The 11,934-nt window shown below is 37.3% G+C and overlaps 1 protein-coding gene and 1 non-coding gene across 2 annotated transcripts; one reads left to right on the top strand and one right to left on the bottom strand.

Moving 5' to 3' along the window:
- Positions 1-3,333: 3,333 nt before the first annotated feature.
- LOC111439252 lies at positions 3,334-4,233 on the bottom strand. The gene has a single exon (XM_023077024.1). The coding sequence runs from the start codon at positions 4,231-4,233 to the stop codon at positions 3,334-3,336; it is 900 nt and encodes a 299-aa protein (XP_022932792.1).
- An 893-nt stretch (positions 4,234-5,126) lies between these two features.
- Positions 5,127-5,232, top strand: LOC111439261. The gene has a single exon (XR_002709782.1). It is a non-coding gene; the product is annotated as a Plant small nucleolar RNA R71 (small nucleolar RNA).
- The last annotated feature ends 6,702 nt before the right edge of the window (positions 5,233-11,934 follow it).

Raw genomic sequence — 11,934 nt, 5'->3', positions numbered from 1 at the left:
ACAGCTAACAATTCTTTTTCAGTGGTTGTATACTTCACTTGAGCCTCATTCAACGTTTTGGTGGCATAATAGATAGGATGAAGTACCTTTCCCTTTTTCTGCCCTAACATTGCCCCCACAACATGGCCACTAGTATCACACATCAACTCAAATGGTGAATTTCAATTGGGTGTTTGATGGTGTTAATATAACACATGCGGAAGCAATTTGGATCTTAGGCACTTTTAGAACATCAATTATTGTAAATAACTAGCATGTTCATAAGTATTAAAACTTAATGAGTTTAAATACTAACCTTTTGTAGTTCAAACTCCTTTTGCCTCACGAACCGGTTTCAAACCACCACTAGTGTCTTCTCCACTATCCTCCGGCCTTAGAACGGGATTGTGGAATCCGGTGAGTGACTAAACTTGGGAGGGATTTTGTATATGTGAAGAGAGTGTTTGTGAGAGGTTTTTCTCAAGGTTTTTCACCAAGATAAAGAAGACCTCCCATGTATCATGATCACTCTATTTAAAGAGTCATGTTTGCATGTTCATGCAAATTTGAGATCACCAAATTTTGACACTTAAAATTCTACTCAAATGTTTGGGATTATGTGGCAAGCATGCATGTTTGAGTTAACCAAATTTTGACACTTAAAATTTCACTCAAACTTGTGGGGTTTATTTGGCAAACATGCAAGTTTGGTTAAATCAAATTTTGACACCTCAAAATTCCACTAACATGGATTTTTCCATTAGTCAACATTTTGACTTTCTTCATTTTAATTCAACAATTAATTTGAATAATGAATTTCAAATTAAAGTAACATTAAATGATTAATTAAACTATTTAATTAATATTTAATATTGATTCAAATGTCAATCTCAATCAATTTCGACACATAATTGATTAAGATATTTAAATCTTATTTAAATATCTCAGATTCTCTCTTTTTGTTTAATTCGTAAATAAAACAAAATTGCGGTTAAATATATCGTATATATGTAACACATATTCCCTAATTTGAATTCGAACACTTCGAACTCACTCGTCACACTGTTCTATGGTTTAGTCCGATATGAGCTAGTAGAGGAACCTAATGGACCTATAGATCATGGGCTCCAACGATCCAAGATTAACCGGTTAAACTCATTAACCTGGTTAACCAACATTCGTTAACTACTAGAACACTCCACTATAGCCTAGTAGTTGCACTCCCCTCACTATAGATATATTTCTGTCCATCTGATATAACCATGATTAGTAAATTGATCCTTCACAGGTTGTTCGTAACTAGAGCTGGATCAATTTACCGTTTTACCCCTGAAGTTACTTCTTGTTCCTTATGTCTCACTCATTCTCTAATGAACAATTGGTTTGTGGTCCAACTAGTAAACCGAATCCCTCTCAGGCCAATGAGAGGGTGGGGCCCCTTGTTCAAGACCTGGAGTCAGTGCTTAAGGGAACTACCTTTCTTCTATCCCTAAAAGCGGGCAGGAGTGAATTCCGTCTTGCACCCCACATCCCCAGCCATTCACCTAGTCTTACCCCTGAAATGGGAGGCCTATTGAGTCGGTGAACTAGAACCACTCTCACCCATGCAAATCTAAGGATAATTCTGAATAAACAGGAGTTCATGGTTAGCTCAGGATTAAAACCGAGTTACCTAGGTTATCGAATGAAAAGAAAATCAGTCTCAACAGTAAACGACATTATAAAGTGAGAGTGGTTTTCTTCATGGTCCGATCTTATGCAATACTCATTGCATAGGACGCCCCCACTCACATGTCTCCACATGTACAATTTAGTGATCACATTGTTTATATCATATACAAAAGTGGGTCACATCCATAGTGTCCTCAGAATAAGGTACTCAGCCTTATCCTTATACTATAGATCATTTTGACTATATACTTGAACTTGATCCACTCATATGTCTCTACATATAGTTCAAGTAATCATACTATAGCTAGAGTGTTCTTAGTTTATTGGATTTAGATTAATGATCGTACAGTTTACTTTATTCAATAACAATTTTTACTGAATAAACAATAATAATAACTTTATTGAAAATAGAATATGTTTTTTGTTTACCAACTATGAGTTTTAGGACATAAAACCCAACAGTGTTGACATTATAGGAGTTGTGGTTAGCGCTGTCTTTAATGCTTGGAAGGCAGTCATGCATTGTTTTTCATAAACGAATTTTCTATTTGACTCCAACAAACTACACAACAGTTTTTCAATCATGGAGAAATCTTTAATAAACCTCCTATAAAACCCTGCATGGCCCAAAAAGCTTCTAATACCTTTAATTGATGTAGGTGGATTCAATCTTTCGATAGCTTCTATCTTGGCTCTATCAACTTCTATTCCTCTTCTTGAGATCTTGTGGCCTAGCACTATTCCCTCATTGACCATAAAATGACATTTTTCCCAATTCAGTACAAGATTCTTCTCTTCACATCTTTGTAGAACCTTCCCCAAGTTGCACAAACAAGTCTTAAAAGATTCTCCATAAACCAAAATATCATCCATGAATATATCCATAAATGTTTCTACCATATTTATAAAAATGGCCATCATGCAACGTTGAAATGTTGCTGGAGCATTACATAGTCCAAAGGGCATCCGTCTAAAGGCAAAAATTCCATACGGGCATGTGAATGTAGTTTTCTCTTAATCTTCTGGACTGATTGTAATTTGATTGTATCCCGCATAACCATCCAAGAAGCAATAATGTGACTTTCCAGCAAGCCTATCAAGCATTTGATCAATGAATGGTAAGGGAAAATGATCCTTACGTGTCGCTTTGTTTAGCCTTCTATATAATCCATGCAAATTCTCCATCCATTCACTATTCTAGTGGGGATCAACTCATTATTCTCATTTGCTATTACTATTATCCCTCCTTTCTTCGGAACACATTGAACAGGATTGACCCAGCTGCTGTTTGCAATTGGATAAATTATTCCCGGATCTAGCCATTTGAGAATCTTCTTTCTAACGACCTCCTTCGTCATGGGATTTAATCGTCTTTGTTGCTCAATGGACTTAACTTTTCCTTCCTCCAATTGTATTTTGTGCATGCATAGTGAAGGGCTTCTTCAATGTTTCTAGGAGCATATCCTCTTGAGCTGAGGATAGTATCGTTAAGATGATCATGGATAGTGTCTTCTTGTCATCTAAATAAGCATATTTAAGGTTAAGAGGTAGTGGTTTCAAGTTCAGCTGCCGCGCTTCCTCAATGGATGGTCTCATCGGTGAACTCTTTCTTCCCTCACATTCTAGTGACTCAAAAGTTCGGTTGAACTCACCTAAAACGGCTAACTGTTCTATTCTGTCATTTTAGCTGCTGTCTTCTTCCTGCTCGCTTTTCCCATCATCCCATTCCTCGGTCGCTAGTTGTTCTGTCAATTTATATATTGCTGAGCATTCTTCTGTCGCTGCTGGATATTTCATGCTGTCATTGATAATAAATTCAACTTTTTGGTTACCCATTCTTAACGTGATGGTTCCTTTGTAGACATCTACTAATGTTCTTCCGGTCTTTAAAAATGGCCTCCCCAAAATAATTGGTACATCATGATCGGCTTCATAATCTAAAATGATAAAATCTGCAGGAAATATGAATTTGTTGACTTGAATTAAGATGTCCTCAATCTTTCCTTCGGGATAAGTGATGGACCTATCGACTAGTTGAAAGGTGACTATAGTCGGTCTAGCCTCTCCAATCCCTAACTTCTTGTAAATAGATAGAGGCATTAAGTTGATACTTGCTGCCAAGTCACATAATGCTCTTCCTAGCTCCTTTCCTCCAATTGATACTGGAATAGTGGACGATCCAGGATCTTTCTCCTTTAGTGGGATCTTGTTCTTCAATATTGCATTACGCTCTTCATTTAATGACACCACCTTAAATTCTTCAAACTTCCTTCTATTAGTGAGTACATCCTTTAAGAACTTCACATAATTTGGCATTTGCTTCAAAGCTTCCACTAGTGGTATGTTTATATGAATTTCCTTCAAAATATCTATAAACTTCTCAAAATGGGTTTCCTCTTTCTTTCTTTTTATTCGATGGAAAAGGAGGTGATGATGTGTATGTTCTGCTCTCTTGTCCACTGCTGGCTGTTGTTTGCATTTTAGGCTACTTCTCAATTTCTGCATAATCCTTGCTGTGTTCTTTCTGTACAGCAACTTCCTCATTTCTCTACTGTGTATCAGCAGTTTCTTGGGAATGGCCATCACCTTGTTCTGCACTTTTTTCTCCCCTGCTGGGTATTTTTTTTTTTCCACTTCTCAACTCTATTGCTTGACATTGCTCTTTGCCTTCTCTTTTTGGTGTTTCGGTGTCTGCTGACAGCTTCCCAAGAGGCTTATTTCGTAACTCAGTTGCTAATTGACCTACTTGAACTTCTAAATTTCGCAATGAGGCTTGTTGACTTTGTATCACGGCATCATTTTTAGCCATATATTCCTTTATTAGGCTCTCATTAGATGTTCCTGATGTGTATTGAGCTTGGCTAGTTCCTTTCCCTTGGGTGTTGACTTGTTGAGAACTATAAGCCAATTGATTTTGTAATCCAAAACCCGGAGGGTAATTTGCCTTAGGTTGTATTGGTTGTATGAGTCTTGTCCCTTCCATGAGAAGTTTGGATGATTTCTCCACCCCGGATTATAAGTTTTGAGAAGGGATTATTTTTCGGGTTGTCTTGACTAGCTTGATTCCCGACATAAAAAATTGAAGTCGGATTGCTTGGACACTGATCAAAGGTGTGTTCCTCTCCACAATATACACAAGATTCGGTTGCTGTCTGGTTAATTACAGCAGTTGTATAGACTGGTGCTTTGATCATGGAGTCTTGCCCCAACGCTAGATTTTGTAAAATATTAGTCACCGAAGCTAGTTGAGCATTGATAGAGGACAAAGCATCAACTTCAAGTACTCCTCGAGTCTTCTTTCCTAGGTTGCTTCTCACATCGGATCACTGACAATTGTTAGATGCTATTCTTTCTAAAATCTCATATGCTTCTGGTATGTCTTTGACAAAATAGCTCCATTGGCGGAAGCATCAACTACTTGTTTAGTAGCTGTATTTAATCCATTGTAGAAAGTCTCCATTTGTATACAATGAGGTAGTCCATGGTGAGGACACTTTCTAAGCATCTCCTTAAATCTCTCTCAAGTTTCACTTAGTGTCTCATCTTCAACCTGTTGAAAAGCAACAATCTCATTGCTAAACTGGGCGTTCCTAGTGGGTGGGAAATACTTGATCAAAAATTTCTTTGCTAGACTATTCCAAGAATCAATTGTTCCCGGTGCTAAGGTATTCAACCATGATTTAGCACCATCCCTCAATGAATATGGGAATAAGCTCAGCCTAATCACGTCTTTATCCACTCCTTGGAATCGAAATGAGTCACTAACTCCCAAAAATGACTTTAGGTGTAGGTGAGGATCTTCTGATGGTAGTCCATGAACTTGCCCAATGGTTTGCAACATTTGAAACATCACATATTTTAGCTCAAACGTGGTCGCTTGCATTTCGGGTCTAATGATGCACAGATTTAGCTCTTCCATAGTTGGGTGTGCATATGCTCGGATTGCTCTCAAGGAATGACATTGGCAGTAATTCTCTCTTGATTAGCCATCATCGCTGGATTTTCAAACTCCCGATTTCAACTGGGCTCCAAGTTCTACCTGTTATATATTCTATTCTGTCATTTTCTTTTTCTCCTTCAACCTTCGTCTAAATGTTCTCTCTATTTCAGGATCCAAAATAAATTCCAAACTCGTAGGTGGGTTCATACACAGAATTCTGCAGCAGTAAATTCAATTCTTCAGCAGTAAAAACAGTAGTAGAAAACTCAGCTTACTATGGATTCTTGTTGGCTCCCGCTCACGAAACTCTACTGTAAGTAAAACAACCAAATTAGGTTTCCCGGCAACGGCGCCAAAAACTTGATCGCTTGTGGATGTATATAATAAAATGATGTAAAATTCACAAGAATAAGTGCAAGTATACATTATCACAAGTAGCAAGTAATAAGTAAATTATCGATTCCATAGGGAACCTATCTTTTTGGTTAATTTTATGGCGGGAAATTAAGTGATTTTTTGGGTAACATTCAAATGGGTGATGGAGATTTTAACTATTTAAACAAAACTAAAACAGAGTGTCACTGCTGTCGAAAAACAGAAAATGATAAGAAAATCAACTATAATGAGGAAGGTTTGGCTAAGAGAGATTAAATAGATAAGTTGTTGAGTTTTGTGGTAGATTTTAGTTACTTTTAATAGATTCTCAAGCCCACTCCCGAGGGTCATGAATGGTGATTATTTTCATAATCATTGTAATTTCTATTAACAAGGCTCTAGGGGAAGAATTATTTCTAACCCTTCTATTACCCTTCAAGTCTCCTTGCTATGGAACTAGAGTATTAAAAAGGATTTCGTTGCTCTCTCTTCTCCAGAATAAGAGAACAACTATGCATGTAAAGTAGCTAATTAAACATACATGTAAATCATTAACAACAACTCTTTAATAAACTAAAATCATACCGTCAACATACTTAAACTATATAAAACTCTCTCGTCTCCCCTATTAAGTTTAGCTCTCCATACAAACTGAATTAAACAGAGGAATCCACATCTTCATCATGTAAAATTGATGGAATAAGAAAAGAGAATAAGGAAATAGAAACTTATCCCGGTTTGTTGCCGTTCGTCAATGGAAGTTCCCTTCTCTTGAGCTCTCACATACACCTCTTTGCCCTAATCAATCCTTGTTGGTCTCCTTTTCCTTTTGCTATCAACAGCTACTAGATTAGGGTTTTCTTCTTCTTCTCTGGTTTCACAGCAGTTCATTGCAGCAGAGCCTGCTGCTATGTAATTCGATTTTTTCTCCCCAAAGTGTGGCTCCCTCCTCCTGGTCTTCCTTTTCCTTTTATATTGAGCATGAGTTCCCCTTTAGGGCTAAAAAGGAGTAAGTTGTCCACATAGGATGTTCCTCATTGGGAAATCAATGACCCACTTTGACTGCTGATGTGGATTTAAAATTTTCATGTCATCCCCCATTTATTTCTAGATTTGCTACTCCCTCATGGTTCAGCATAAATGTCTGAAATTTTACCATATAACTCAATTAAATGTACAATTAAGATCGATTTATGCAAAATCAACATACATATCTTCCTCCTGGTTTGCGTGACATCGCTCTTAAAGATCGAGTAACTCCTCTTCCCTCACAAAAATTGAGAGGCTCTGATAACATACTAATGCTTAATGACTTGAGCCCTTACGATTTACATGAGCTCTATCATCCTAGCTTAATTAACGTACATGTTTTATACATAAATACACAAACATGTGTATTTCCATTCTTTCCTACGTTAATATTTCATCAATTCCTTTATGAAATGATGAAATAAGAAAAAGTACATTAATAATGAGAAAAACCAAAAAGTAAAGGTGCCAAAAGAAGGAAAAATGAATGGAATATGTCACGGATTTGAATTTTTTTTTTTTTTTTTTTTTTTTTTATACAATTAGTTTAACGACTATTCAGTCATTGAGATGATGATATCTACAAAGGTGGTTGTGAATCCAAAAATGGATCATTGAGATCATAGATCGTGTCTTCATCTTCTTCTTCTATAATAGAAGGAGAAGACGTCGAACCGACTGATGCGGCTTCTTGAAGAAGCTTTTGAAAATCAACTTCCGAAGTTGTCTGGGCTAAAGTGGCGAGTAGCCTCGACTTTGAATTAAGGAATTCGGAGATCTTCTTCTTGGATAAATCCTGAAGGTGGCCATTCTCATATAGCCAGACCTTTACCGCTTTGATGTCTGCGTGGGTATAAGTATATTTATCCCACCATTTGATTTTGATAGTTTTGAAGACCTGTTTTATTTGGTCTTCGGTCTCTTTAATTTGAAAATTCCAAGTTAAAATCCAAGGAATTTGAAAATATACGCAAAAGCGCATGGTCAATGGAAAGGGGATTTTGAATATATTTTGAACGAAATAGTGGAACGATTCTTGTATTGGAACTGGAAATATATCTTTGGCTGATCCAAAGATTTTCCACCATTTGATGAACCAAAATGGGTAATGAATTTTATGAGCGTTCTGGCAGAATTGAATGAACCATGAATGCTCGTAATTTTGATACCAAATGACATTGAACCATGCCATCTGATAGTCTCTGTAGGAGTAAGAATGAGGAACAAAAGGTTTTGAGAATGTCTTTTCCGTGTATGGATCTTGATTCCAATACGTCGGATTCATGACTTTAAAAATTTTTAATTTTGAATACGCGATTTTCGAAGGATCATCGCGACTCGGAATATGAGTAATTTCGACGGATTTTGTGTCGACTAGAATGAATTCATAAAACCTTCTGGTTTTATGAAGATCTTCTGGGATATAAAAGAATCCCGATGGATAGGCCTTTTTAATGACTTCGCCGATTTTCGGGTTGTCGTATTCTGGTTCTACCAGAACTTCTGGTATGGACATAGATTTTTGAAAATAGGTTTTGATTTCAGGAACTGGAGAAAAACTAACGGGAACAACCGCGTCCGAGTAGGTCGAGGGGACAGAAGGTTCCTTTGAAGTGGAAGAGACAGTGGGTCTTGATGGAGTAACGACAGATGGCCTTGTTGAAGAGGCTGAAGGCCTCATGTATGTTAATTAAGCTAGGATGATAGAGCTCATGTAAATCGTAAGGGCTCAAGTCATTAAGCATTAGTATGGTATCAGAGCCTCTCAATTTTTGTGAGGGAAGAGTTGTTACTCGATCTTTAAGAGCGATGTCACGCAAACCAGGAGGAAGATATGAAAATTCAGAAGAATTTGGAGTATGTGACAGCTGAGCGAATAGCCCTTGTGTTCCAGGTGGTAAGACGCGGGGAGCGCAGTAAGTCCGTTGGCAAGCTTGGGTGCTTAGTCATATGAAAAATTCGGAAGAAAATCTTATCTACATCTTGACAACTTTATCAGAGACAAAACAAAGATTGACAACTTGTCAGCCATACAGTGAAGGCTCACATGCCAATTATTGGTGTCTGTAAATTATTATCTTTTAAATTATTAGTTTACTTTATGTCTTTTAGGAAAACAGATCTTGTAGGGGTCCTGTCTTGCTAGATTCGATCTTATCTCTTAGTTAGCGTTTTTTCAAATTTACGATCAAATTTGAAGTTTATAAAAGGACTTCATCAATGTAAAGAGGGCATCGATCGGCCGATAGCTCTCTCTTAAATATCAATTGAAGAATTCAGAGAAAAATCATCCTACTCTTATTTTATCTATCTTATTAAAGAATTTCTTAGAAAGCTCAGAAAATTAAGCCATCTCAAATGCTCTACCGATGAAGAAGAAAGTTCAAATGAACATCGACGGGGAGAAAATCTCACCATCTCAAATACTGTCAATCAAGAATATCAGATTGCCAGAATCGAAGATCAACTAAAAAATTGGACTATTCCAAAGGTAGATCCTAAAACTATCTACCAAATTTCAACCTTCAATTTTACTCAAAGATCATGCATCAAATTCTCAGAGAAGAACATCCCAATTCATAGCAATAGGGAATCTCTAAATCGTTTTTCAAGATCTCTTATACTCCAACATCGTGAAGAGTTTAACTATCTCCATGTCGGTCTTGTCCAAGTCGCGGTAAAACCATTGTTCAGACTTGGATTAGATATCCCAATTCTTATCTCCTTACGAGATAAGAGACATGAAGATTTCTCAAATTCCTTGTTGGGAATGGTTCAATCCAATTTAGAGAATGGACCAGTCTATTTCAATTGTTATCCAAACTTTACTCTCTCTCTCCACGACCCACACATATTATCAGCTCTCATGCTAGATTTACAATAAAAAAATTTAAACATCAAGGCTGAAACCCATTCTTCAGTCGTCATATTCAGGGTTTATTATAAGCTCATGAATACAAACATTTCTCCAAGAGCATTAAGATCCTCACCAAAAGGATCAACTATGCTCATAGAAGCAAATATTGGAAAATCATCAGTGACAGTCCCCAAAACACTTTCTTGGGATCAAATAACCAGAAGCACTCTCTGGAAAATAGAAGATGCAAATCTCCCAAAGAGAAAAGAGTCTCAAAACCCAGTTCAAATCATCGAACATGACGATGGAAGTGTTGAAATAAAATTCAGCGAAGAACCTTCGTCAGAGTCGAAAGTAAAAGAATTCCTGAGTTCTAGACCAAGTACTTCAGGAATATCAAGGTCAATGTATGACCCCTTAAAGGTAAAAGAGGTCAGTTATGATCAAAAAAGGGCGTCAATCCACTATGAAGATGGCTCAAGGTCTCCAACCCATACGGATATGGATACTCAATCCGTCTACGAAAGCCAGCTAAATGTCATTACAGCTCATTTCCAGATAGACAAAGAATTTTTTAAAGCAGATTTTATGTCAACTACCAACTCTTCAAAAAGAAATGCCTTCTTCCAAACCTACAAAGAGGCTGAGCGAAATGAATTAAGAGCTCAGTGGTATTCTCGCATGGAAGCCATCAAAGAAAATATACCATTCTTCAAATGGTTTGAAGAAAATATTCTGTAGGTATGCACCTTGACCCAGAGAAGTTGGAAGACTACCAAAAGAGGTGAGGTATATTCGAAATATCCTCCGTTAGAAGAAGTCGAATTCGACAACTACTACGGAGAAAAGGTCAAAGCTAGCCCTTTCAAACATAATCCGACCCTAAAGGATATCAAGAATATCCAGCATCAAAACAATTATTCAAATAAGATTTTATCCACGATCGCTACTCAACTTGAAAGTATCGAGGGAAAAATCTCAAAGAAATCAGGTACTCAGTAGGAACAGGCAAGCAGCTCTGTACCAAAGGTTGATGAGTCAATACCAATACTCAGACCAGCAAATCTCGAAATATTTACAAAAAGGACTTCAAAAGAAGAGGCTGCAATGGCCAAGATAGAGGAAAAGTTGGACAGGATATTAAATCCCGCCATGATGCCTCAAGATTCATCTGTCAATGTCGTCAACAATGACGACGAGAACCAAGAATTCGAAGACGAGATTGCAAATGAGAGAGAGGAACCTTTCTACAATTGAATTGAAAGGGTCTCTAGAAGAAGTCAAAATAATGCCAGTAATCAGAAAAACTGGTATCCTCAACCATCTTTTCCGGATATCCAATTCGAAGAAAAGACACTACAAACTCAAGCTCATTACGATGGTTTAGCAATCTATGAATGGAATATCGATGGATTATCTGACTATCTGATAATGAATGTTGTCAATGAGATGATGATGGCCGCAGGCGCGTATAAATTACAAGGCCATAAATTCGACCATCAGATACCTCAAGTTTTGGTAACCGGATTTACCGGGCAACTCAAGGATTGGTGGGACAAATATCTCGACGAAACGACCCGTCAACAGATATTAAACCACTATGTCATTAGGCCAACTACTCAAATTATCAAAGAAGAAGGTCCATCAACTAGGACCGAAGTACAACAGGAAAGGGTAGAGGATGCTGTCAACACCCTCATATATACCCTCATAGAATTCTTCGTCGGCGACCCTCTGAAATACCAGGAGAGATCCGCCGAGATACTCATGAATCTGAAATGCCCTACTTTAGGTGATTTCAGGTGGTACAAAGACATGTACTTCAGCAAAGTTCTTATTAACAGATAGTTCGTTGGAATTCTGGAAAGAGAATTTCGTCAATGGACTACCAAAACACTTTTCAAGGAGAATCAAAGATGGTCTTAAGACAAAGTACAATGGAACGATCCCATGGCAAACTTTGTCATACGAATCCATAGCATCCTTCATCATAGAAGGACTCAGACTTTGTAATGAGTCAAAGATTCAAAACAAGCTAAATTCTTCGATATCAAACAGAAAAGAGCTTGGTAGATTTTGCGAT

The sequence above is a fragment of the Cucurbita moschata genome, unplaced genomic scaffold, assembly GCF_002738365.1.
Source record: "Cucurbita moschata cultivar Rifu unplaced genomic scaffold, Cmos_1.0 Cmo_Scf00088, whole genome shotgun sequence".
NCBI lineage: Eukaryota > Viridiplantae > Streptophyta > Magnoliopsida > Cucurbitales > Cucurbitaceae > Cucurbita > Cucurbita moschata.
This window is presented reverse-complemented; position numbering and strand designations above follow the sequence as displayed.